Genomic DNA, 27,430 nt, shown 5'->3' with positions numbered 1-27,430 from the left:
AAAGCCTCAGGGCTCCTAATATCTGGCTGCATATTCTCACCAGGCACCTGGTCCATCCTGGAAGAACATGTCAGCACCAAGGCTTGACAGATGGATGCAAACACGATGTGGACCACAGGCCCAGGTCCTTTACAGGGTCCTGCCCAAGCCAGGGAAACCTCAGGCCATCTTGATGCCCTCTGCGGTCAGGGGTGGCAGAACCTGCCTGATGCTGGGCAAGAGCGCACATGGTGGTGGGACCACAGCCGTACACTTGGGTCTGCCCCTATGCACGTCTGCACACACCCAGGACTTGGAAGGCAGTGGGTGACTCCTGAAAGAAGGAAGACGGGGCCCTGGCTGGGATCTATGGCTTGGGGCTTCCAGAACTGTGTCACAGTGGGGACTAGGCTGGGGCCCTGGAAAGGCAAAAAGGGAGGGCAGTGGGGGAGCTGGTTGAAGAAGGTGCAGGGGAAAGGCCTTTGCACCTCAGAAAGTAGTACCTGGAGGCCAGCCCTATAACGGCAGGGTCCTCCCAAGTCACCAACTGTGTTGGTGGTAGAGGTTCATGCCAGGAAGATCTCCACACGGAAGATGTGCAGTCATGCTCTTCCAGCATACTTGGGCTCCGAGGGCAATGTCTCACACTCCCTTCATATTTCTTCACTGTGTTCTCCCATGTTTGGGGAGGTGAAGATGACCAATGACCTCCAAGTGAGAGAATCTGGCTGCTCTTTAGACACCACCCTGGGGATGGTGCTAGGCTACCCCAAACGCAGCTCCCATTCCTGTGCCCTGCCATTTGCTCCTCTACCCTTGCTCACCTCTGTGACTAAACAGCATGAACCAAAGGCTTGGAGGGAGTCTCTGATTTTTGGTCCCCCAGCTGTCTCTTGCTGAGGCCTGCCTCCATACCTCCTGGGGCTCTGCCACGTCTTACTACTGCCTCCCTTCCACCCCTCAGGTCTCTGTGGTCTCTTTCTTGGATGGCCACAGTCTCCTCCTCATAGGTCTTCCTGTCCTCACTCTTGCCTTCATCTCTAATCTTTCTGCTTTGTAGCTGCTGCCAGAGAGGTCTTTAAAATATGTAAATTGATCAGTTACTTCCAGTATCAAAACCCTCCAATGGTTTTGTACTCAGCCCTCCCCAAGTCTAATCTGGGCCTCACCACCTGTCCCGCTTCTTGTCTTGTCCCCGTCTTGCAGTATATTCAGACTCCACTGGCTTCGTTCAGCTCCTCTAAGAGGCCAAGTGACTCCTGGTCCAGGACTTTCAAAATATCAGTGTCTCAGAGAAGCTGCTCAGGTCTCCTCCCTTACTCTTTTTCTTAGTTTTGTAACTTAAACTTATAGTATTTATTCTAACAATTAAAAGACTAGTTGTGCAATTACTAGCTGTCTAAAGCCTGAAAGTGAAAGTCTCTCAGTCGTGTCTGACTCTTTGTAACCCCATGGCCTATATAGTCCATGGAATTCTCCAGGCCAGAATACTGTAGTGGATTCCCATCCCATCCCTTTTCCAGGGGATCTTCCCATCCCAGGGACCGAATCCAGGTCTTCTGCATAGCAGGCGGATTCTTTACCAGCTGAGCCAAAAGGGAAGCCCAAGAATACTGGAGTGGGTAACCTATCCCTTCTCCAGCAGATCTTCCTGACCCAGGAATCACCAGGGTCTCCTGCACTGCAGGTGGATTCTTTACCAACTGAGTTACCTCCAACAGAAGGTAAGCTCCATCTGGGCAGAGGCTGTCTGCTTCACTGGTGAACGAACTCCAGGGTCTAGCACAGCACTTGGCATGTAATAGCTGCTTAACAAATACTGACAAATATCTCTACCAAGCAATTAAAGACATCCGATTCTTTAGAGAAAGGTACATTCCACTACCATCCCAGGGTCTAGTCTGGTCTCCTTGGCTGCTGCTGATATCAGCATTAAAGCATTAATTCAAGCATTGTCTCTTAGAAAATACAAATACTCATGAAAAATCATTAAGGAAATGAAAATAAAAACCACAGAGGTACCACTTCACACCCCCTCAGATGGCTGTACTAAAAAAGGATGGATAATAACAAGTGGTGGTGAAGATGTGGGGAAATGGGAACCCCCCTACTTTGCTCGTGGAAATGCTAAATGGTGCAGCCACTTTGAAACACAGCTGGTAGTCCCTCAAAAAATTAAACATAGTTACCATATGACCAAGCAAGTCAACTCCTAGGCATATACCCAAGAGAACTGAAATATAAGTTCACACAAAAACTTGGACACAAATGTTATAGCAGCATTGTTCCTAACAGCCCAAATGTGGAAACGACTAGAATGACACAACAACCCCAGTTGATGTATATATAATGCGTATATAATGCACATATAAATGCATATATAAACAAAATGCAATGGAATCTGATTCAGCCATGAAAATGAAAGAAGCACTGATACATGCTACAACATGGATGAACCTTGAAAACATTATTTTAAGTGGAAAAGCCAGTCTTGAAAGGCCACGTATTCTATGATTTCACATATTTCTGTGAAATGTCCAGAATAGGTGAATCCACAGAAACAGAAAGTAAATTCTGGTTGCCAGGGGCTGGGGGGATTTCAAGAAAACACCTGGGAAGGTAAACCCAGGAGATCTCTATTAGGGCTCAGTGTCTTGGGGTCAGTGAGTTACTGGGGTCCTGAGGAGGCAAGGGCCAGGAGGGAGCTCATGCTGTGGAGATCTTTTCCCCACCGCCAGCTACTGTAACTGCTGCCCTCCTATCCCTTGCCATGGACAAAACTTCTCATCTTTCAAGGCTGTGTCAATGCCCCTTGAGCAGCCGCTGCTCCCTGACGGCCTTCCCATGCCCTCTTCTGGCGGCCCCACCCCTGTAGCCCTGGCTTCCCTGGGGCCCAGGCGGGCCCAGTCAACCCTGGAATGAGTCAGAGGTGGGCAGGCACAGTTGCCCGCTACCCGCCCTCCACCCCCTCCTCAGGGTGGGGCTGCTGCAAGTCTTCTGGGCTCCACGGGTAAACAGGAGCTGAGCATCTCTACCCGGGTTAACGTTCCCCACAGGACCTCCTGGCCCCCTCCAGTGGCTCTGTCCACCTCCCCACATGAAGGGTAGCCTCTTGCCTGCCTGGACTGAAGGGCAGCTGAAGAGACGTGGTATGAGGGTGTACATGTGTGGTGGTGGCGGTGGCTAGGTGCACAGGATGTCAGCCTCAACACAAAAAGCCCTGAGAATCCCAGAATTTTAGGGAGAAGGGGCTTAGAGATCACCTGGCTCAAACTCAGATGGGAAAACTGAAGACTCGGGAGGTGAAGCGACTCACTCAAGGTTGTACGACAGAACTGGAATGAGACCAAAACTCGGGACTCTGTCCATAGCTCAGCTGCCCCACCGTCCTGCCTGCTGGAGGGATAAGAGGCACAGAGCCCTAAGGGCCCAGCCCAAAGCTCCACTGTCTGATCCTTGACTGACCAGAACCCAGGCTACTGGGGGCTCACAGAAGCCCACAGGTGGGGTGGGGCTGCATCTTATCTGAAGGATCTTACAACAGAACCCCGCCCGAGGCCCTAAGCCCTGTGCAGGAGAGAGGACATTACTGCGGCTTCCTTCATGGCATGGCAGCCTTTCTTCTTCCTCCACACCCCACACCCCGCCTCCGATATAGTTCTGGCAGGGATGCCACTCATGGTACTCTGCCCCTCAGGACCCCTTTGCACACACACGTGGGCCTGCCAGGATGGCATCGCACCCCCCGAGTGCATGACTGGGCCGAGCGGGACACAGAACAAGAATCCATCCCTGTGACAACGTAAATGGAGACAGACAGACCAAGCTATCTCTTTTCCCTGGGTGGTGCTGCGATGATGTAAACCTGGAGCTGTCTGAGGCCATGGCCTCCTCTTCTCAATCCTTTCCCTAAACATGGGGGAAGCCCATTTTACAGGAGGAGAAAAAGAGGCCAACACATTGTGGGAGGGAGCACCCCGACCCCTGCTCTGAGGTCCAGGACTCTGTTGGGTCTAAGGTCAGTCCTACCTCTGGACTTCTCAGTTTTAAAAACCAATAAATTCCTCAACATAGTTTCATGTTGGGTTCTTATCAGTTCTAACCAAGAAAGTCTTAAAATGTAAAACAGGAAACCTCAAATCCCCAGTGAATCTGAGAATGCCTGCCCACTCTGGCTGCAGGGGAAGATGCCAGGCCCCAGCGTGGTCCACTTTCCCAGGCTTGAGACAGGCTGGGAGTGGCAGGAGGGCGCGGGTGCCCCCACTGCCATCATGCCCAGGCTGGGCCGCGGGGAGTCAGGAGAGGCCCTGAAGCAGGTCTGTGGTCCTTCTGTGTTTACCAGGTGCTGACCCAAGCCTGGTGCTACGGTGGGCCCCAGGGCTGGAGGGGTAAACAGGCTAGACATGGCCCCATGGAGCATGGGGGGCTCTGTGTTTGCCAACATCTTTCACATCATGTAGGTCTACCTGCTTGACTCTGGGCAGAATATGTAACCTCTCTCAGCTTCAATCTCCTAATCCATGAACTACACCATGGGGTTGAGTCAGGGCTCCAGAGGGAATATGGAGAGACCATTTGGGTCAGATTTGTGTAAGCTGGGCTGTGGGGCCAAGTTCTTGTTCTGTGGCTCCAAGGGTTGGGGCATGATGGAGTTAAAGCGCCTTCAGGGGCCATTGCTCTGGCCCAGGTGAGCAGGGCTGAAACCTGGGCCAGAGGTGCCCTCGAGGTGGGGTTGGAATGAAAAGAAAAGATGTGAGCGAGACATCCAGAAAGAAGACTGACAGGGACTTGAAGACTCAGACCTATGAGATCCACTGGCAAGTGGAGGAGCAGAGGCTGGCAAGAGAGGGGGATCCCTCAGAACACAGGGCAGACCGGGTCTGAGCCAGGTTCTCCTCTGAAGGTGCAAGGCCAGGGTTGTTGTTAGACTGTACCGGGTGTGGGGAGTACCAGAAGGCTGTGTGGTGGAAACACAGGTGATGCACACAGATGGAGGATTGGACTCTGTGACGGGCAGGACTGGAAGCAAACCCAGCAACCAGGTAACAAGTGGTACCTACAGGCCGGGTGTCAGGAGGAGGAATGAGAGCTGTGGGGCTCAGAGGAGGGGTGAGAGTGGAGGGGGCGCGACCTGAGGACAGATAGGCGTGGTGACTTCCCAGTCAAGGGCAACAACCAGAGGATGGCCCAGCAGGGGGCCTGCCTCTGTGGCAAGAGGCAGCTAAGGGTGCCATGGGCTCCTGACCTTGTACATTTCCCAGGGAGGGGATGACCAGTGGGAGAGGGGCCGGCCACCCCTGAGCAGAGGCTGCCCCCAGGGGTCCAGGGCACTCAGGCCTCCCCACTGTGGCCCCTCAGAGCGGGCTGCCTCCACTCGGGCACCCAGCAAAGCCGTGGGCAGGCGGCTCACACACACCCTGGGTCTGCCTCTCTCTGGAGCCCCGCTCCTGGCAGCCCAGCCTCCCATAATTGCCTTCTAAAAATATCCTTCTCCCACCCCCTACCTCTTGATTTCAAAATATTTAGTTTTCAGGGTATTTAAAATGAGAGCTGGCGGCTCTTCCAGGTCCAGATAACAAAGCTAAACATTTATGCTTCGACTGCGTTTCCCTGAATCGGCTCAGATCTCGGGCCTTGATATGGCAGCAGCGGGAGGGAGGGGAGTCAAGTGCAAGATGAATCATGTGTGGGCCTCTTCTCCAGGGCTGCGGGCAGGGTGACAGGCTCCCCCCATAGGACCCCTCTAGGACCCTTCCCTTGGTTGGGGGACCACCTACCGCTGTTGACAAAGAGCCGGCCCCTGACAGTGTCCTTCCCGAGGATGTTCTCAGCCTCACAGACGTACTCCCCAGCGTCCTCCAACTTCACCTTGTTGAACTGGAGTCGTGAGTTCTTTCTGGTTAGGGAGGGGATAAGAGGGGGTTAGCATGAGCTCCCCAGCTGTCACCCAGCGGTCACCTCTCCCTGCATGGTCACAGTGTCTGCGCAGGTGGATGGGAAGTAGACTTCTGCAGACCAGCCAGTGCTGGGGTCTGGGTGGAATGCACAGAGTCCGGAGCTGGAGGGAGACCTGCATGCTCAGGAGAAACACAAGTTCTAAGTCTATGGATCCTCACATCCATCCCTTTTCCAGAACTGGACCTTCTTTGTAACCGCTTTTCCAGGGCAGGAAACTGGCATCCTTTGGGAGTCACAAGGACTTTAGCGCCCTTCTCCCAAGCCCACCGTGTCTCCCCCACCCCCTTCCAGCAGAGCAGCCACTATCTCACAGCCACCTCAGCCTTCCCTTAGAAGCAGCAGCCCCACCACTCTGGATAGATAAGGCCTGTCCCAGGAACCCAGGAAGGCCAATGAGCTATCAGGTTTCCATGGCAACTGCACCAGCCTCCCAGTCCTCACCTGTGGCTCTTCCCTGCCTTGATATTAGCCCTGCCACTAAGGGGCACTCTGTGGCCTCTTCAAAAAGTTTCCCTTCATTTACTCAACAGATGTTTATTGAGTGCCCTCTGTGTGCTGGGGGCTTGCATATCTCAGGGAACAAAAAAGTCTTATCTTCAAAGCCTGACTTGACTCTCATGGCTAATCTGGAGGAGGACCAGGCAGGACTGATGGGAAAACTGAGTCCTCGAGGGGTTTCTGGACTTGTCTAAGAATGCCTGCCAACAAAGCAAAGGCAGAGGTGAATGAGGAACTAGAGCTGGTGAGGACATGAGCCCCAGGCAGCTCATGGGCTGTCTCCTGGAGCTTGATGCTTAGGCTAACACCTCTGTGGAGGGCTTCACACCCAGCCTTGCATGCCCAGAGCCGTGGGGCCAGGCCTGGGCAGGGATTCCAGTGTTGTGTGTGACTCCAGGGCACCTGGCCTGGCCTGTCCTCTTCTTTCTGAAGACCATGCCAAACCTTCCTTCCTTCCGTCGGCTTCCCTGCACTTGCCCGCAGGAGCCTGGGCTCTGCAGGATCTGTTCATACCTCTCACCCCTCCCTCTGCCCCAGTGCTCTTTGGGGCCAGTCTAAGCTCTGGATAAAACCCCAGGGGACCCCAGGGGGGAACAAGAAGTAGCATGAAAATTTCTTAACATGATGTAACTTCCTCCTCTTAGTCCTGAGTTTAAAAAAATCAGATTCCCAGAACATGCCTAGTGGGCTAGGGAGTGGTGGAATGGGAGCCAGGGTAGCAGAGCTATAATGGCCCTGAATCCAGGGCTGGAGAAACAGAGCCATGAAGCTCATGGGGAAGGAGGGCAGTGAGCAGAGAGGCTGCGCCAGGGATGGAGGAAGACGGCAAAATGACCCATATCTATCCCTGCGCTGTGCTTTGGGGACCAGTCTCTTGAGCTCCTCCTCAGCCCCTGATGCTGGGCTCTTCCCAGATCTCCTAACTCTGGGATCCCCCAAACCAGCCTCCACGAGCCTGTCTAGTCAAAAGGCCTCATTTCTGTGATGATATCCATACCGATGATACGGTGACAGCTGCCCGACTCCCTTCCACCCCTCCCAGCTCATGCCGGTCTCTGTCTCCTTGGCCTGTGTTTGCTTACAACCCTCTTCTGTCAATCTGAGTTTCTTCTCTTCATTAAACAGACCCCTGGAGGCCCCTCTGGCTACGCCAGCATCTCCTCTCTGGCTCCTGCCTAATTAGATGCCAGGGAGCCCAGCTGCCCCAGGACCAGGCTTCTCCAGCTTCCTGGCCACCAGCTCTTCCTTAACACTAGACAAGCAGGGCAGGGGCTCACCTGGGGGTCTCAGGGTCAAGGAGGCATAGGGGAGAAGACGTGCAGAAATGGCACCTCGCAGGAAGAAAGAAAAGAAGGAAAAACAGGTCATCAGCCTCGGCCCTCAGGTGGCTGAAGGAGAAAACATGTTTGGTGTGCCACATCTTTGCACCCTTCAGTGATACTTCTGTCCACATCACGGATCTTTCTGGCCAGGAAGCCATCTGCTGTGTAACTGAGGGGAGGAAGATGAAGGCTGACCGAGGTGAGCTCTTTCCATAGGCTGCCATGTTGGCTGCCCCGAATGTAGCCTAGAGATGCAAGGAGCTGGGCATCACTGCCCTTCACATCAAATTCCAGGTCACAGGAGGAAACAGGACAAGCCTTCAGAACCCTTGCCCCAGGGATGAAAATTGGGCCAACTGAGCAAGTCACCCTCACCCCCTCCAATAGCACCCACAGGAAGCGGGTTCACCATCTGTGAATAGGACTCCTCAGATTATTGTGTTAATAAATTGCCTTGATGTAAAAAAAAAAAAGAAGGTATAGGGGACACAGAGATGGACCCTCCTTGTCACCCACTCACAGTGAATTCAAAGAAGCGTCCCTTACACCACCTCAAATGCAGGAGAATAAGATGGAGCCAGGCTCACAGTTACCTGGAAGGATGGAAGCTAAAACCAGAAGGAAGGGCTTCCTGCATGGAGGAGTGTGAGGTCTGTGAAAACGCCGGGGTGCAGGGAGAGCCCCTCCCCTTTGAGGAATCAGAAAGAGGCTAGGGGACAGAAACCAGGGCCCCAGGTTTGCTGAGTGCAGGCATCTTGGTTTACCAGCTGTGTGATGATTGCCCCAGTTCCAGGAAGGTGGCCCCAGCCTGGCACAAAAGGTTCTGGGGTCAGAGCTGAAGGGCGGGGCTCTGCAGCTGAGGAGCGGGGCCACCACATTCTCCTAGCTCCCTGAGAAGCCCCAGGTGCTCAGGGCTCCCTCCCACCTCCCTGGCAGGCCCTCTGTCCCCTTGCTGGGCTGACCCAGCTGCCCCGTGACAGGCGCCCTCCTCGCCTTTCTCAGTCAGCTTTCTGTTGGCAGGGACCAGGGATCTGGGCAGCTGCCTCCTCCACCCACCCGCACGTTTTCCCCAGCGCCTACCTCCTGCTGCCTGCCTGAGGGGCCTGTTCCAGCCTGCCCCTCATAAACAGGGGAACACATGGTTCCGCCGGGGAAGGGCTCCGTGCCCAGGGCTGGGGAAGGGGGCGGTCTTCTCTGGGCACAGGAAGGCTAGGCTGAGACACCTCAGCGGGGCTGCCCCAGAGACAGGCGGCGCCCAGTGGGAGGGGCGTCTCCATAGACCCAGAGTGACATTAAGACAGTGTGGCCTGGGCAGAATGGAGCACTTGGAGGGCTAGAGTGTGCACTGCAGTGTGGGCAGAGGAAAGATGATTTTGCCAGAAAGGAGACTCCTGCCCCCAGCCCCCAGCCCCCACGCCAGGTGAAGTGTATGTGTAAAGGTGGCGGTTCTCCGAGTCACAGTGAGGGAATGGGAAATGACAGGGAGTGAGGCGCTCTCCACCACAGCCCACTCCTCCAGCCCATCGACTCACTGCAGGGAGCAGCCCCGGGGCAGGATGGGTGGAGCCAGGCAGTTTGAAATGTGGCCATCGGGACAGGATCCTGACAGGAAGGGGGGAGGGGGCACACTCAGGCTGTCTGGAGGCCTTAGTACCCCCAGGAGACCCAGGGGATACATCCAGGCCTTGTGTGGGGACTGGGTGCCCCATCTGTCTGCTGACACCAGGGCCTGACCAGGACAGTCACTTGTTCGAAGGCAAGGTCAATGCAACAGGTGTCCTGCCCAATCCTACGCCCCCTGCACCCAGGAGAGGTGAGCAGATCCTGCAAGATCCTTGTCAGTTCACACGGAAAGCAGATGACCTCCGCCAGGCTACACAGGAGACAGGGTGTGTCTGGAGGTGGTCTCAGAGGTTCTCACGCTGGGAGAAACAGCCTCCCACCATGCCGTGAAGCTGTGTCTGAGGCACCATGGGAGGAGATGTGAGAGCTTGCTGGGGGAGCTCAGGAGGGTAACCCAGAGGGTGTGACATTTAAGCTAGGCCTTGGAGATTTTTGCAAAGGACAAGGTGAGGGGAGCGGGTACTGCCAGCACAGGGAACAGTCTGGGCCCAAGCCTAGGAGTCAGGAGCACTGAGGGGGAGAACAGCGAGATGGTGAGTTATAGGCCAGGAAGGGGAGCATTAGAAGAGCACCACAGCCTAGGCTGTCCCTGGCATACGGCAGACTCTCAAGATCTGCCAAGTAAATGAATGAATGATCAGATATGTGCCCTGTTAGAAAAACCATCCCCTGTCAGAGCCACCGGGGTCAGTGAACCTGTGGACCTCTCATACTGCAAACAAAACCAGGCATACGTTTTATGAAGAAAGGGTCTTTACCAGACCCTCTGCTAAAGCTAGACGAGAAACTGTGAAGATGGGGCCACGCCTGCTCCACCGCTGTTGCATTCCCAGCCTTGGGTAGAGTCCCCGGCACACAACTGACGCTCAGCACACATACGCGCAAAACAGAAGTGAATTCACAAAGGGGCCTGTGGCCTAGAAAAGGTGGGGAATGCCCAAGAGTAAGCCGGTGGAGGACAAGAGGCTGGAGGCAGGGAGAGCAGAAGTGGGCGGGGAGAAGGAGACCTCCTTTCTGAGACGTGGTGTCCGCCTGGAGGGGACGGCATGAGGGCAGGCACTGGGCAGCGGGCAGTCTGGTTTCGTCACAGCGGAGAGGGAAGTGCAGTGGGGCAAGGCAGGGCCAGAGAGGACGGGGGAGAGGCAAGACCAGGGCGTTCTGGATTAGAGATGTCTGGGGCTTTTCCAGTAAGCAGCGGAGGTGACCTCTAAAAATAGTTTGCATTCATTTGACCCAGAAATTCCCACAAAATTGTGTAAATCAAGAAGTTCCAATGTTTGTGTTCATTTTCAGAACACTCGTGAAGCCACGCAGGCCATTAAGTATATGCATATCCGAGAAGCCACCAAGTATCAGAAGGATGTCATTTTAAAGAAGCTATGTGTGCCATTTCATTGTTACAGTGGTGGAGTGGTAGGTGTGCACAGGCCAAACAGCAGGGCTGGGCGCAGGGTCAGTGGCCCAAAATGAGCCCTGAATTTTTACTGCACGTGCTCAAAACCGCAGAGAGTAGTGCTGAACTTAAGGGCTTAGATGTAGATTCTCTGCTCATTGAGCACATCCAGATGAACAAAACCTCCAGCCTGTGGGGCAGGACTTAGAGAGCTCACCGTCAGATCAACCCGTACATGAGCTCTCCCTGCCTCATGGAGACGGTCCTCACTGGAAAAGAACAGATTGTTCCTAAACCAGAAGAAAAGGTTGCATGGAAGAAAAAGATATCCCAGAAGAAACTGAAGAAACAAAAACGTATGGCCCAGGAATACACACTGCCAAAACAAAAAAAGCAAACAAAAGTGAAAAAAAAAAACAGATAAGCACGGGGAACCTCAGGGGTGGTATCTAGATGGCAGTATGGATTTGGAACTCAGGAAAGGGAAAAAAAGCCATCAGACTAGAGATGGAGGCTTGGGGTCATCAGATATGAGAGGGTGAATTCACCCATGGGTGGAGAGCTCTGGGTGAAGAGCGAAGCCCCAGACACAGAAAAGTTCCAGCATTCATGATGCCTGAGAGAAGGGGCTCAGAGGCACAAGAGGATGAGGAGGCGGCACACAGGGGCAGGGAAGCAAGTGGCACACGTGCCAACAGCTGCTGAGGGGCCTGGCAGCCAGAGGGCCCTGGGAGGGGCCTGAGGTCACCGGATCTGTCAAGAGCTGCAGCCACAGAGAGTATTGGGGTTGTGTTTACAGGGCAGGTTCCTGTAGAGCAGAGGTATGGAGGATGAGCCAGTGAGGAGTCAGTGGGCAAGAAACTTCCTCCACGTGGTGGTGAAGGGCAGGAGCAAGATGGGCAAGAGTCGGGGGAGGAGGAACAGGAGACGGCAACACAAAGAGAGAGCTTTTGGAGGAGAGGTGGTGTTAGTGGTTTGTTGGGAGAGAGAGGGAGAATTCACCAAAGAGAGGAGTTTGTTGGTGGCCCAAGGGCTCTGAGGGTGCGTGTGCAGGAGGGTGTGGGTGAGTGTGAGGGTTACATGTGGATCAGGAACGGGGGTGAAGACTGGCCACGTTGTGGACTGTTTGAGCATAATGTGGGCAGCAAGGAGCACCCCCACTCCTGACTTCTGCTGTCTCAGGGCAGTGAGGGGAGGCCACCTTCCAGAAAAACAGAACAGGAGGGAGACAGGCCCCAACAGCCTGGGAAGCCAGTCTACTCTTCTCTCCAGCTTGGAGCCAGGCATGGCGGGACAGCGGGAAGGGGTGAGGGGGTCTCAGAAGGTGACTTGATGGGCAATCTGAATTTCTTGCTAACTCCATTGACTGGTGACATCCCAGAAACCCTCCTCCCAATTTCCCTCAGAAAGCAGTGTGTTTTTTTAGCTGTAAACCTTTGATCTGAACCAAAACCTTCTTAAATCACTTTCTATTTTCTGCCTGGACCACTTTCCAGGATGACAGGTCCTGTCTTTGCTCCCTGCTCATGGAAAGAAGGTCAGAAAACTGCAAGCATTGCCCAGACCCTGACCCCTTCCCTTCACAGGTTCAGACACTAAGGCCAGAGGGCAGGATGTATACATCCAGGGCCTCCCAGCAAACCAGGAGCAGCCTGAGCCCAGACATTTTCCCATTGCTTTTGGCTGTGGGGCAGGTTGGAGGGTCCTCTAAAATCATTTGCATTTTGGGGGGTGAGGAGGGAATGACAGCCCCTGGGGAGGAGCAGGAAAGGTGCCTGGTGCCCCTCAGCCAGAGAGGGAAGCCTACTGTACCCTCTGAATCTGCAGAGTGGAGGTCAAGCTTGTTCTGCCTTCTGACAGCCCCTCAGGGGCCGTGAGAGGCAGGAGAGAGGTGAGGGACTGCCCTTGGATCCTTGGCTTCTCTTGCCTGCAGCCCCCTGTCTGACCAAGATGGAAAAGAGACCACCTTCCACAGCCCAGAGACCCTAGACCTTCTGATTCTCTTCCCTGGAGCCTTGACTCAAAGACTTAAGACAATCTCCAAGTCACAGGCGAGCTGTCTGAGATTCCTCTGACACCAGTCAAAGCCATGGGCCCCTCCCCTCACCTGGCTCCCTGCCCAGTGACAGCTTGCTGAGCTGAGGAACTGGTGCATCATCACCCATGACCTCCTAGACACATTATAGATCAGAGTCCTTTACCAAAGACTGCCCAGTGGTGGGCTTCAGACCCTGTGAGTCCTTTGAAAAGTTTTATGGACAAGATGGGACTTCACAGTTAAAGCTGACTTTGACATTCAAATGGCCTTCATCCATCCAGTGATGTTAATTAAGGGGCTACCACCTGCAAGACACTGGGGCAGCATGCCAGAGCTGGAAGGAGAAACTGGGAGCCACAAAAAAGGGAGATGGGAACTGGTTCCGTGCAGGAAGGAGGCAGGGCGGCTGGCAGACGGAGGGAGGGATGTTGCTCACCTGCCATTGCCATACTTGATGCGGATGTCCCGACTGCGGTTGAGCTCCTTGCCGTCCTTGAACCAGCGGTAGGAGGGCAGAGGGTTACCCGCTGCTGCCTCGCACTTCAGCGATTGCTTCTCACCCACCTGTCCCGTCTGGCTCTTCATCTTCTTCAGCTTGGGCCGAGTGGCTGTGGGGGTACAAGGCAGGAGGTGAGTGTGGAGGTGCTGAGACAGCACCAAGCATGCACAGTGGGGATAGGGCCACTGTTCTAGGGGAGGTGGGGTTTGATCCTGGGGAACCACCCTTCCTGGTGCCGTTTCCTAGTGCAAATCAACAAGCCTTCACCAAGGGTCTGTGATGCTGTCAGTGTGAGTACCACCGATGGAGAGTTTTCCTTCATGCCTGGAATGGTCTTCAGAGCTTTATACACATTAACTGATGAAAATAACCCTGTGAGTTCACTGCAAGGATGAAATCCACTTACAGATGGGGAAAACTGAGGCTCAGAGTGAAGTCACTTCCCCAAGGGGATGAAGCTGGAATTCAAACCCAGGTCTCCTGGACTTCAGTGCTTATGATCTAATTCTCGTCCCAGACCCGCAGGCCCATGGTGGACCTAGAGGAGACAGGTGGACCAGAATGACAGATACAGCTCCTGCCCTCAGGAAATCCAGTCTGGCAGAGGAGCTGGAACCTAGCATCATAGCAGTCATGGAGGCTTTGGGGTGCTGAAGCCCAGAGGTGTGACCCCAGTGGAGGCTGGGGAACAGCTAACTCAGCTCAAAATCAAAGGATGGGGGAGCTGGAAGGGAGGGAGGTGGTCTAAGCTGTGGTTTATCAGAATCGCAATGGTCGGTGATGTGAGCTGACCTGCATGTGTGAGGTGGCATGGCTGTGTGTGGGGTGGGGCCGGGGGACATGGGCCCAACCAGAGCTGCAGGGCTGCAAATGTCAAGCTAAAAGGTTTCTCCTCTTTGTCTTGAACACCATTCTATTTCCACATGCCCCAGTCTCCCATGTTTCATCTCCTTGCTCCCCTCCCTCTACCAACCTATTAAAAAAAGAAAAGAAAAAAGTACTCTGTTCTTAGGAAGGTGATGGCAAGCCCATGTTCCCTGCTGAGTGTGTAATAATTCCACTGGGACAGCCCTTGACAGGACACCAATGCCTTTGTGTGTGCCCTCATTTGGTCACTGAGCTCTGTAAGGCAAGCGGCATGCTGACTCAAAGGGTGATGATGACATTCAGGTTAAGAAACTTAGCCAAGGTCACATAGCCAGGCAGCCCAGAGCTGGGACCAAAGCCCAGGTGCCTGGATGTGCAATGTATCAGGGTTGCACCCGGCTGGTGTCTGATTCTGTAGCCTCATTATCTCTATTTGAGGAACCTGGTTGAAGGTAGGGTCTGCTGGGGCCAGAGAGCTGTCTAGTGACAGCAGACCCCATTTGGCCATTGGTCCATCCCCTACCACCTCAGGCCAGAGCTTGAGCTGGCCCTGGATAAAGACAGATGAGAGGGCCTGGCTATAGATGGGGGCCTCTCAGTGAACCTAACCCTGGGCTGCTGCTTTCAGTAGGGAGTAGATGAGAGTGGGGGCTTTCCTGGTGGCTCAGCAAGTGAAGAACCTGCCTGCAATGCAGGAGACACAGGAGACGTGGTTTCGATCCCTGGGTTGGGAAGATTCCCTGAAGGAGGGCATGGCAACCCACTGCAGTATTTTTGCTTGGAGAATCTCATGGACAGATGAGTCTGCCAGACTACAGTCCCTGGGGTTGCAAAAAGTCGGACATGACTGAAGCTACTGAGCACGCCACACATACAGAGAATGAGGTGCATGGAAAGAAAGGGATCCCAAAGCCTTAAAAAATACAGTACATAGACTCAAAAAATGGTGCTTGTGAAATGGTTTTGTTCATTTTTGAAAATTAAAAAATACAAATGGATAAAAGAAGAAACTAAAATCATCCATTATCCTAGAACTCATAAGCAAAACACACATATACCACACCTACACATCTATTTTTAAACAAAGTGGGACCAGTGCCAGTAACATGTTTCTTTCATTTAATGAAACACTGTAAGCCTTTCACCTTGGCATTAATTATTAATAACAAATAATTCCCAAATAATAACAAATAATTCCCAAATTATAAGGCAGTCATCTCCAGAGAGAGGATAAGAGACATTAACTAAGAAAATGGTTCCATGAGCAACTCAGTTTGGGAAACCTGCAAGTACGCATTAAAGAAGTCTCTTCATCAGCTTCAATATGATTCCCCAAGTAAGAGTCCTGGAGCTTTTGGGGGAACCCTTAATAGCATTTCAAGGAAGTAAAGTTATGTGGAATAAGTTCTAGAACCTAACTTGTGTGTGTGTGTATTTATAGGTATTTAAATATTTTAATAAATATTACATTCACATGATTTAAAATTCAACAAGTGAAAAATGGTATATGACTTACACAAGTCTCCTGATTTCTGACCATGGCCACACAGTTGCCTTTCTAGGAGGCAATCAATTCTATCAGCTCCTTTTATGTCCTTTCAGAGATCTTTCAAGCACAAACAAAACCCCCTAGGATTCACACACAGTTTTTTCTGTAGCACCATTTTCAAGGTTACATAATATTCCTATATGGGTATACCATAATGTAACCAGTTCCTATTGTGGGGGAATTTAACATACAGTCTCCCCTGCCTCACTACACCTCATCACAAACAAGCCCAGAGGAATATTCTTGCAGCTCTATCCAGTGTATATATTCAGTGCACATCATCCTTTGTATTGATACATATCCAGTGTATTCTGCTGTACGGGCAGTGAGGCTCCTGACTCACACTGCCTGGAGTCAAATCCAGGCGTTGCAACTTGTTAGTTCTATATACTCTGTTGTTGTTGTTTAGTTGCTAAGTCGGGTCCGACTCTTTTGTGACCCCATGGACTATAGCCTGCCAGGCTCCTTTGTCCATGGGATTTCCCAGGCAAGAATACTGGAGTGGGTTGCCATTTCCTTCTCCAGGGGATCTTCTGGACTGAGGGATGGAACCTGCATCTCTTGCATTAGCAGGCGAGTTCTTTGCCATCTGAGCTACTAGAAGTCCTCAGGCCATTGTCTTAATCCTTTTGGGCCTCAGTTTCCTCAGAAGTGATAAAAACAGCTCCTACCTCATGGGATGATGACTGGGAGGATTATATGAGATAAGGTATGTAAAGCCTGGCCTGCACAGAGCATTTAAGAAAGGTTGGCTATTATTGTTATTATTATCCACCATTATTTCCTAAGGCAATCTTCCTAAAAGTGGAATTGCTGCGTCAGAAAGGGGTGGGATCTTCCTCAGTTTTACATGTTGCCAAATTGTGTTCTGGAAAGGCTGCACCAGTCTGCCCTCCCACCAGTGAATGATGGTGCCTGTTTTTTCCACACCCTCACCAACACTAGGTATTATCATGTATTTAATCTCTGCCAATTAGCTAGGCAAAAGATGATGCCTCTTTGTTGTTTGATTTGCATTTTTTTGATTCCCCCTGGTGAAGCTGACTGCTTTTCCTAAATGTACTGGCTCATTGTATTTCTTCTCTTTGAATTGCCTGTTCTTGTCTGTACTCTGTTTTTCTATCAGGTGCTCATCTTCTTACTAATCTGTAAGAGTTCTTTATAAATATTAAGGTTGTTCACCTTTTGCTACAATATTTTCCTCTCGTTATCTGCTCCTTACATTTTAAAATACTAGTTTATTGTTTGTTTGGTTTTTTTTGAGGTTTTGTGTGGGGTTTTTTTTTGTGAGGTTTTATGTGTTTCAATCTGTGGGACTTTCTGGAACTTCGTTATTCTAATGTGACTGAAGCCCTGCCTCAGCACCCTTCCCCCTTGCCTACACCCCACCATCCTCCTACTGCTTGTTCTGGGGACCCCAGTCACTCTTTATCAATAATTGTCAACCCTAGATGCTAATGAGAACCAAATGGTAGTAGTAGTAGTGAAAGTCGCTCAGTCGTGTTCGACTCTTTGCGACCCCATGGACTGTATGGTCCATGGAATTCTCCAGGCCAGAACACTGGAGTGGGTACCCTTTCCCTTCTCCAGGGGATCTTCCCAACCCAGGGATCGAACCCAGATCTCCCGCATTGCAGGCGGATTCTTTACCAGCTGAGCTATAAGGGAAGCCCAAGAATACTGATGTGGGTAGCCCATCCCTTCTCCAGCAGATCTTCCCGACCCAGGAATCGAACCGGGATTTCCTGCATTGCAGGCGGATTCTTTACTAACTGAGCTATCAAGAATCAACTAGGAAGCTAGTATGTTGGTGCCTGGGATGTCTTCTTGGACATTCTGAAGCAGGACCTGTGAGAGGGGGTCCAGGTATGCAGGTTTTAAAAGCACATAATAAATATGTAACATACTGTAAGCAAAAGCACATAAATGTGGAGCTCAGTGTCTGGCTGCAAGATGAACACATCTTTAGAGGTGGCTTGACTCCAAGGCTGGGTTGGCACCTAGTGGTCTAACCTCTTGGTCACCTGGTGACCTGGTCACCTACAACTAGGCTCCACCCCCTCCTCACGAACTGAGGACACAGAGAGCTCTTCTCAGGTTCTAAGGTGCCTCCTTTCCTTGCTTGGAGAGTGTTGATATTCCCTGCAGTTCTGAGATGAGGGAAGCCCCTGACCCTACCCTCCCGACCCAGGCCCCCTTCCTCCGAGTGAGCCAGGGTGGGGATGGGGGGTTATCTGGTGGGAAGAGGCTGTGCTTCCTGACAGGAGTCCTGGTGCAGTACTGAGCCCTGAGCCCGTGCCTACTGCTTCCCAGTCGCAGTGATGGCGGCACAGAGACTGATCCAGAGACAGCAGGCATGACCGCAACTCAGAGGACCCGGGATCAGGGGGCTTCAAGGTTGTTCCCTGCCACCGTGGGAAACCCAGATCGTAAGAAGCCACCCCATCTGGTGAAACTCTTCTGTCATTCAGCTACTTCTTGACAGTCTTCTTACTTTAGAGCAACCCCATCTGGTTCGCTTGTTCCCCATTCATTCATTCATTCATTCATTTACCCTATTATATGCCAGGCACTGTCCTGGGTCCTGAGTGTATAGTAGTGAACAAGGCAGATAAACGTCCTGCTCTTAGGGAGCCTACATTAGAGGGAGGAGAATATATAATAGCAAACAATCTCAGGAAACATGAGGCCAGAAGGAGCTCCCAGATAAAGGCCTTGAGCGGGGAATGAGCTTAGTGAATTTAAGGGATAATAGAGGCCTAGGTGGCTAAAAGATTATGGAAGACAGGGGAGCCTTGAGAGAAGGCCCCGTGACTGACATGAAGCTGTGTGAGTGAGGATGTCAAGTCTGAGTTTGTTTTGCCTCCCCACCTCCGACTTCCTATGTGCCTACTAGAAATTTTTAAATTACCTATGTAGATCGTATTATATTCCTATTAGCACTGTTCTAAAGGATGACAAAATAAAAACAACCACACATTTGAATCATGCTGTGTTCTTTATGAAGAATCTTCTTTTATGTCTCTTAACGATTCCCCACAAGCATCCTCTGAAAACTATGTATCCTGCTCTAGCAGAGTCCAGTCCTGGTTCTCAGACATTTTAGTTCATGGCTCTTTGAAAGTCAAGGATGGGTGTTTTGAAAGGAAGAGGACCATAAGAACAGGCTGTACTTTTTTGCTTCAGGCAAGACCCTTGGAGAGCCGGGCGGCAGCTCAGGGAGCACACTCTGCAGGTGGTACTGGGAACAATGCCCAGGGAACCCCTGCACCCTCACTCCTGGGCCTGGAGCCCTGTCAGGCTTTCTGCCACGAGGAGTGTGGACAACCTGGCCAATATGGCCCTGGAGCTTTGTAGATGTGATGGAAAGTATCAGAACTTACAGGCTGGGGAATGACATGGTCTTCCTTTCCTTTCTGCATTTTAAGCTTGTTCTAATCCTGAGCTGCCATTGCTTCTCCCACTGCATCCCATGGATTCAGTACCAGATGCTGGGGACACCTGGGACAAGGCTAAGAGACTGTGGACACAGCAGATCTTTGAAGGGCTGAAGATGGAGCTTACGGGGCATCAGACATGAGGGGGCCAGCTCCAGCCTTGGCCTGGGCACCCTCTCTGAGTGGGGTCTGGTATTGTTTGGATGTCTTTTATGGCCTAGGGCCCAAAGGGCAATGCTAGTTTGCCATATGGGGACCACGGCTCTGTGTCCCTAGAGTGTCTTGGGGTCAGAGCTGAACCAAGCAAAGAAACAGACTTCCTGGGGTGGATTGGATCTCTCAGGACAAAAGCTGAGGCAACCCAACTGTGTTCATGGAGTGCTGTGTGCCAGACAGAAATGACCCAGCCTCTTGTGGAGTATCCGCTCCCACCCACCAAGGAGCTTAGCTTGTCCCTTTCTGGTACTGTTTTGTTACATAAGAGATACATTTTTGTTGTAGAAAAATTACACAATACAAGGAAAAAGAAAAGCACATTTCGATCCATTCAGTTACCATCAGAGAGAAAACCACTGACAACATTTTCAAATAACTCCTGCAAGATTTTTCTCTTGAAAACATTTTATATCCTTGTTTTCTTGGTTAGCATATTATAAAGGCATCTCCCCAAATCTAGAAATATAGATCTAAATTATTTTTAAGGTTGCATAATATTTCATTGTTCAGATGAATCTGTTTGTCTCCAATGTTCTGCTGATATTAACAATACTGCCATAAACTTCTCTATAAATTCAGCTTTGCGGCCAAAGGGAGGGGGTGTCAGAGTCCTGAGAGTTTGTGAGTATTTCCCCACAAAGAGAGGGGATCCTCAAAGGCCCAGCACGCAGGAAAATGGACAGATGAGAGGCATTAGGCGGAAGAAGAGGAAAATCTGTGCTTGAAAGAAGGGAGTGGAGATTCCCAACACCCTGCTTCCCTGGGGCTGTGCCTTCCTCACAGGGGAGGGGCAGGCAGCATGCTGATGATCCTTGGGTGTTGGTCAGCCTGCCCTTCATGCCCCTAATGTCTCCTCCACAGACCAAGCCCTGAGCTCCCATCCTCCTTGAGGGGTTACTTTGTTCACTTCATAGTCCTGCCACTTACGGACCACCTGAACAGCAGGACTTGGGCTTCCCAGGTGGCTCAGTGGTAAAGAATCTGCCTGTCAATACAGGAGACACTGGTTCGATCCCTGAGTCAAGAAGATCCCCTGCACAAGGGCATGGCAACCCACTCCAGTATTTTTGCCTGGAGAATCCCATGGACAGAGGACCCTGGCAGGCTACAGTCAATGGGCTGGAAAGAGTCAGATATAACTTAGCAACTGAACAACAACCAAACAGCAGGACTAGGGCTCTCAGGGTGTCGGGGTATGGGGAGAGCTCCTCTGGCAGTTTTCTAACAAGAAGAAAGTCTCTCAAGAATGACCCATGGGTACATGATAAGCCGCTTCAGTTGTGTCTGACTCTTTGCGACACTATGGACTGTAGCCTGCCAGTCCTCTGTCCATGGGATTCTCCAGGCAAGAATTTTGGAGTGGGTTGCCATGCCCTCCTCCAGGGGATCTTCCCGACCCAGGGATCTAACTCATGTCTCCTGCATTGGCAGGCTGGTTCTTTACCAGCCTGCCAATGCTGGTCATACCCCAAGGATGACCCAGGTCTCCACAAAAAGACCTCCCTTGAGGAGGGATCCTGTAAAACCTTCAGGCACAGCTCAGCTGCCACAGTTGGGTCATGGTTATTTGGGGGCTTCTGCTTTCTCACCACCTGATGCCAAGCCAGGGCATCTGGCCCACATCTGTGTGACAGGGAGTCCCCAGAAAGAACCTCACTGAAGATAACAACACCAGTAAGGACTACCAGGGGTGCTCCTTTCCCACATCCCAGCCCCGAGGCCAGGAGGTACCGCTGCTGCCAGCAGCTTGACCTCATTCCTCTCGGCAGTGGGCGGTGGGTGCGGAGCCTGCAGAGATCTGAGAGCAAGACAGACGCCCGGGATAGGGCCAGGCAGCCCAGCCAGGAGGACCTGGCCTGGCCTTCCTCCCGACAACCAGGGGGCAGGGGCAGCGGGCTCTTAAAAGGGTTAATGATCCTCACCTCATGACTAAGGCTGAGCAGTCCCCTTTGCGGGGCAACACCTAGAGACAATGCGACCAGCCTGCCTGGCATCAAAGTCTCCCACTGGCCTGCTGCTGGCGGACTGTGGGCCAGCCCCCCCACCCCTCTCCCACCCAAAGAGTGACTGTGACCTATGGGAGGTTAATTACAGACTCCAAGTTCAAATGAGGAAGAAAGAAGAAACAACAACAACTAAAAACACAGCTGGCTTAAGGGAGCACAGAGGGCCTGCCCTGAAATAGGCCGTCAGGTATGTCTCCCCGGGGCTGGTGGCAGAGCCATTTGGTATCCACAGGCCAGGCTTCACAAGGGGAATGCGACTTGCTGGGCCTCTTGGCTTTCCCTGAGCCATCTTTCCTCAGCCAACCATGCCCAGCCTGGTGCCTGGGCTTGGCTTGCCCTCTTCTCACACCATTCAACAAATGTCCACCTCAGTCCCTGTGATGTACCAGGCACCAGGGACACGGTGCTGAGCAAGGTAACGTGGCTGCTGATGTCGGGCACCATTGAAGCTGGAAGGGGGCAGAGCCTCCCTGGGTACGCCTGTGAAAGCCAGACCAGACCCAATGGGCTGTTAGCTTGGCAGGCCAGGGGCCTGGCACCTCAGCTATAAGGCAAAGAAGAGGGGCCAGGGCTGGCTGGGGATGGAGCTAGAGTGGGGAGGCAGATGCTGGTCCATGAGTGAGGGTAAGAAGGGGAGGACATGAGGCTTGGCAGCTCCAAGACCAACAGGATGGTTCCTGCCTTAAACATGGGATGGCTCCTTCCTGCCCACACAGAAGTACCCACCCACTGATGCCCAACCTGACAGTGTGACGGCAGGGTGAGAACAGGCCCGGCCCAACCGCCAGGGCTGACACTGTGTCCATCCTGTCCCCCAGCCCCCTCTGCCAGAAGCCTGGCGGCCTCACAGGAACACCACCTCCTGAGGACCCTCCCAAGACAGGGATGCCTAGCCCTGGGAGTCAGGCTGGTATACCCTGCAGTTCCTCACCTAGGCCCAGGGCTGAGACATGGGGACACGAGCAGCAGAGATGGAGGGCTGCGGGGGATGTCGCCTATGTCTGGGGAGACTGCACACGTTCACAGAGCAGAGGTGCCATTTCCTGGGGTTGCATCAGCGTGGATGCACAGAGTCCCTGGTTCTTACCAGTGCTTGGGGCACAGGCCAGACACCTAGAGTTGGCAAGAGGAGGCTGTGCTAACAGAGGAGAGAGTGTCAACCCAAGACACCACACATCTCCCAATTTTCTAGCTGTCTGCCTGTAAATAAGTTGTTTAGCCTTTCTGGGTCTCAGTTAACTCATCTATAAACCATACTCTGCCTGTTTTAGAGGCTGGGGTAAGAGAACACTATGCTGCTGCTGCTAAGTCACATCAGTCGTGTCCGACTCTGTGTGACTCCATAGACAGCAGCCCACCAGGCTCCCCCGTCCCTGGGATTCTCCAGGCAAGAACACTGGAGTGGGTTGTCATTTCCTTCTCCAGGGCACGAAAGTGAAAAGTGAAAGTGAAGTCGTTCAGTTCTATCAGACTCTTTGCGACCCATGAACTGCAGCCTACCAGGCTCCTCCGTCCATGAGATTTACCAGGCAAGAGTACTAGAGTGGGGTGTTGTTGCCTTCTCCGAATGCTCTCTATGGAGGGATGGAAGAGACTATCATCTCTCTGGCTTCTGGTGGCAGAGGGAGGGACAAAGCAGAGATGACAGTGTGGGGAGGACTTTATCAATTGCCCAACTCTGTTTAATCTCCTCACTGGAAAAGGATGGGCCCTGGCCTCAGGGAACACTGTGGAGAAGGCCTGCTGCTAAGGGACAAGGCCATCCCTTGCTTGAGGAAGCCAGAGAGAGAGAGAGAGTTGAGGAAGGGATCCCAGAGCCCTGTTCCCCTCTGGGACAGGTCTGCACTTCCCACCTCATCAGCCTGGCTGCAGAAAGTTGTTCCTGAGGCTCCAAGTCAGGGGAAAATGAAGTGCGGGTGGAGAAAAGGGAGTTACTTTATACACCAGACAAGACTGGCTTCTCAAACTGGGTTGCAATGCAAAGCCGCACGATGACCTCAGGGCTTCTTTCTGAAGGGTTTGCCAAGCTCATTAGTAAGGAAAAGCAGCATCTTTGTATTGAAACAAACAGACCTATGATGGAGTACAATGTCAAGTTCATGTGGATTCTTAAGATAAAATAAAAATACAGGAAATCAGAGAAATGTTGGGTTTTAGGGGAAAGGTCTTAGTTAGCCTTATACAGGTAAAGCCTAAGTGTGCACCAAATGCAGATGCCTCAGTGGGTGTAGGGGGTCCACGATGCCAAAGGCCTGGCCACCCTCCCTGCAAGTTATCCTTGGAGAGTCTTGGCCTCTGGAGTCTGGGAGAGCTGAGATGCAGTCCTTGTGGTCCAGATTAGTGAGACAGAGCAGGGCTGGAAAGAACTTACCCTAAAACACATGCTGCCTGGATCTTCATCACTAGCTCACGCACAGCATGTGGAAAACCAGTTTCTCCATTTTTTTTTTCTCCAGAGATGGTTCTTTATCCTCGGTTCCCTCTTTCAATCACCTTGTCATCTGTGACAACTCTGTGTTTCTCTTGACCTTCCCCAATGGTGGAGATCAATCACCTTCCACCAAGCCTCACACTCATAACTCTCCATTGTCTGGGGTTCAGGTTACACTGCTCCTCATCCCCCCGCACCACTCCACTAGCAGTGGACATGGGGAATATTCACCTCTGCGTGCCTCTCCAACACTCAAGAAACCTTCTTTGGCTCCTTGATGTCTGTAGAAGGGAGGCTGCTGGTCTGCCTTGGCTGGAAGCCAGGGCCTTCAGAGGGAGCTTGCTCGGTCAGTGAATGGACCCCTTCCCATACACCTCTGTGCTTCCCCCAACCCATACCTGTAGGAATTGTATATTCCAGGCTGATCCCCAAAAGAACTTGCTCTGGATTCTGCCTGCCCCCATGCCCCCTGTGCATGCCCTCCTACCATGGCCTTCCCCACAGAAGCACAGCTGAGAGTGTCAGAGGCTGGGGGTCAGACTGGTCTCGGCTTACATTCTGGTCTGCCCAGTGTCCTGTATAACTAGACAAGTTACTTAACGTCTCTAAGACTTTAGTTCCTTGTCTGTAAAACAGAGATAATCTCACCCACCTCTTAAGATTGTGGTGTGAATTGAATGGGGATAATGAATGTCAAGAACTTAGCACAGTGCCTGGAAAAGAGAGACAGCTCAACTGGCAGTTCTTAATCTAAATCCCTTGAGATCACCTCAGATGCCACCGCCTTCTCTAATCAACCCAGCCAGGCACAGCCTCCGCCTCGCACAGATTCTCTGCCCTACAGGGTGGCTTTCTACCTTGGAGGGAGCTGGGTTCTTATCTTTCTAGACTATGGGGCCCTTGGGGAGGGGACATGTGGGAACATAGCTAGATTCCTGGTGTCTGGCACCAAGCAGGTACTCGCTCACTCATCACTGGCTCAACAGATGAATTAATGATGTAAGGCTGGGCTGTGACAGATGAGGCCTCACAGTGGTCCAGATCAAGACTGCCGCCAGTACTCGGGAGGGTGGAGTCCTTCGATGGCTAATCCCAGAGCCCTTTCCCACCTGATGCTCCTCCACAACTCGGTCCTTGCCTTCCTCCTTGGCCAAAACAGGGATCTGCCCTAGGACCACAGAGCAGATGGTGCAATCGGGGCCTCCCTGAAAGACTATGCACTCAGCCCGCCAGGCTGCTTGAGCGCTGAGGGGCTCGTGGCCATGGGCAGGGGGCTCAGTCAGGGCAGCCTCTTCCCATGAGACTGTTCCTCCTCAAATTGAGAAGGTGCCAGACGTGTGCATCTACAGGGGTGAAAGAGCTTGTTAACAGCCTCCTTCACGGGTTCACTCAACCATGTACCAGGTACTCACTTCGGGAGCTGAGGGTCATGTAACAGTCTCCCTGGTGGAGATTCTAGCTGAGTGGGGGCACTGTGATGGGGGGGGCCCACTGGGGGCCATGGGGACACAGACATACACCTCCCTCTTCACCCTGAGGGCCAGGAAGGGCTCTGCAGAGGAAACAAAGCCTGTGCTGGGCCTGAAGGGCGACCGAGAGGAGGGAGACAGTGTTCCAGGCAAACAGTTCAAAGGCTGGCCAGGGCAGGAGACCACGTGGCCCTCGGGGAACTGAGACATGGGGCATGGTGGGCAAGAGAAGGGGCCAAGTCTTAGGAGCTGTTGTTCTTTCTCTGGCCTGTCTGTGTCTGTGCTCAGTTGCTCAATCGTGTCCAACTTGTGATCCCATGGACTGTAGCCTGCCACAATCCTCTGTCCATGGAATTCTCCAGGCAAGAATACTGGAGTGGATTGCCATGTCCTCCTCCAGGGAATCTTCCCATCCCAGAGATGGAACCCAAGTCTCCTGAATTGCAGGCAGATTCTTTACTGTCTGAGCCAACAAAGAAGTTCTCTGGCCTTGTAGCTGCCAAACTCTTTACCTCATTGGTTTGTGAACTTCTCTGGGCCTCAGTTTCCCCATTTGCACAGGGAAGGGACTAGCCCACGAGCCCAGATCCAGCCTTGCCCAGCTGCGCCAGAAGTCACAGACCTCTGGCAAGGCCCAAACTCCAGCCAGAATCCTTCTAGACTGCTGCCAGCTGGTGAGCTGTCCAGAGGCAAAGCCTGCATGCCCTCCACCCACCATCACCAAGCCCATGTCCCGACTGATCGGCTGGGAAGTGGAAAGAGCCCTGGGTGTCCCCTCTCCTTGCCACTCCTTCTACAAACTGGTGGTGGCTGACATGCCTCAAGAGCAGCTCTGGGAGACTAGGTCGGTCTCCTGCTCAGAACTCTTCACTCCATGCGGTTTCAGAGAAGTCTGAACTCACAAGCCTGACACTCAGAAAACCTGTTTGACTCTGTGGGTCTCTCTCTCTTACACACCATTTAGCAGTGTATCTTTGGGATTGCACTGTATTTCCCAAATACCCTCTGTTGCCCCCTTCTTTAAAATTATTTATTGCTTTGGCTATGCCAGGTCTTAGCTGTGGCATGTGGACTCTAGTTCCGCAACCAGGGATCAAACCCCGGGCCCCTGCCTTGGGAGTGCAGAGTCTTAGCCACTGGACCACCAGGGAAGTCCCTGTTGCTCCCTTCTCAGCCCACAAGGTGGCGACCCCATTCCCCATTCCCCTGGCAGCCCCCCAGCATGATGCCTGGCACAGGCGCTGTGGGGCTGGCTCTGGCCTGGGAGGCTGGGCCACAGCTTAACCAGCAGTTCTCATGCTTCAGCATGCATCACAGTCAACCAGAGGGCTTGCTGAAACACACATGCTGGCCCCCATCCCCACTGTTTTGATTTAGAAGGTCAGGGGGTGGGGCCCATGAACTTGCATTATTAGCAAGTTCTAAGTTTATGCTTTCCACCAGGTCCCCACCAACTAAGACATTCATCTTTTGCACAGGGGGTGCCAAAAGAAAAAAAAAAAAAAGGACCTGAAAACTGCCCAGACTGATGCTAGATCCCACTGGGCTCTCTGGACCCTGAGCTTGGTTTATGGCTGGACTACTCGACATTAATACCCTCAGGCTTCCCAAGAGCTCCTGACTGTTGGTGCCACCTCAGGGCCCTGCGCTGCCCCTTGGGTCAGTGCTCCCCTGTTCCCGCTCACACTTTGCTGCCACAGTCACACTGCAAGCTCCCTGTAAAGGCAGGGACTCAACCTGCTCATCTCTGCATCTTTCAACCCCGCCCCAGAACCCAGGAAGTAAATATTTGACCAGCTGTTTGATAGGAAGGACCTGCTCCAACAAGTGGACCAACAAACAGAGCTACCCATGCCCCTCACTGGTTCTTCTTGGGGGGCCAGACTGTGGAAGAGCCTGGAGTCAGGTGGACTGTGCAGGGCAAGGCAGGGCAGGGGGCAGACCTGAGCCTATAACCCCATGCTGCCACTTAGTCATGCTGGATCACAGGCAAGTCATGGACTCTCTCTCTGCCTCAGTTTTCTCATCTGTAAAGTGGGGATGATAAAATAGTACCTAAACTTCATAGAATCAGGACTGACACATAGTAAGTGCTCAGTAAATGACAGCTGCCTCCTTTCTCCCTGCTCCTCTCCCACCATCCAG

General features: G+C 52.5%; 1 protein-coding gene and 1 pseudogene across 3 annotated transcripts in view; one reads left to right on the top strand and one right to left on the bottom strand.

Moving 5' to 3' along the window:
- NRG2 (neuregulin 2) overlaps positions 1-27,430 on the bottom strand; it is a 194,809-nt gene that overhangs the window by 28,922 nt on the left and 138,457 nt on the right. For all 3 annotated transcript variants that reach the window (XM_027546291.1, XM_027546292.1, XM_027546293.1), the window contains exons 2-3: positions 13,248-13,419; positions 5,757-5,875 (exon numbers count right to left, since the gene is read on the bottom strand). In XM_027546291.1, the coding sequence (XP_027402092.1) occupies positions 5,757-5,875; positions 13,248-13,419 (291 nt within the window). The remainder of the gene's footprint in view (positions 1-5,756; positions 5,876-13,247; positions 13,420-27,430) is intronic.
- Positions 7,760-8,175, top strand: LOC113896682 (annotated as a pseudogene).

The sequence above is a fragment of the Bos indicus x Bos taurus genome, chromosome 7, assembly GCF_003369695.1.
Source record: "Bos indicus x Bos taurus breed Angus x Brahman F1 hybrid chromosome 7, Bos_hybrid_MaternalHap_v2.0, whole genome shotgun sequence".
Classification (NCBI taxonomy): Eukaryota; Metazoa; Chordata; class Mammalia; order Artiodactyla; family Bovidae; genus Bos; species Bos indicus x Bos taurus.
Note: the sequence above shows the minus strand (reverse complement) of the source record. Positions and strands in the feature narration are given on the sequence as shown.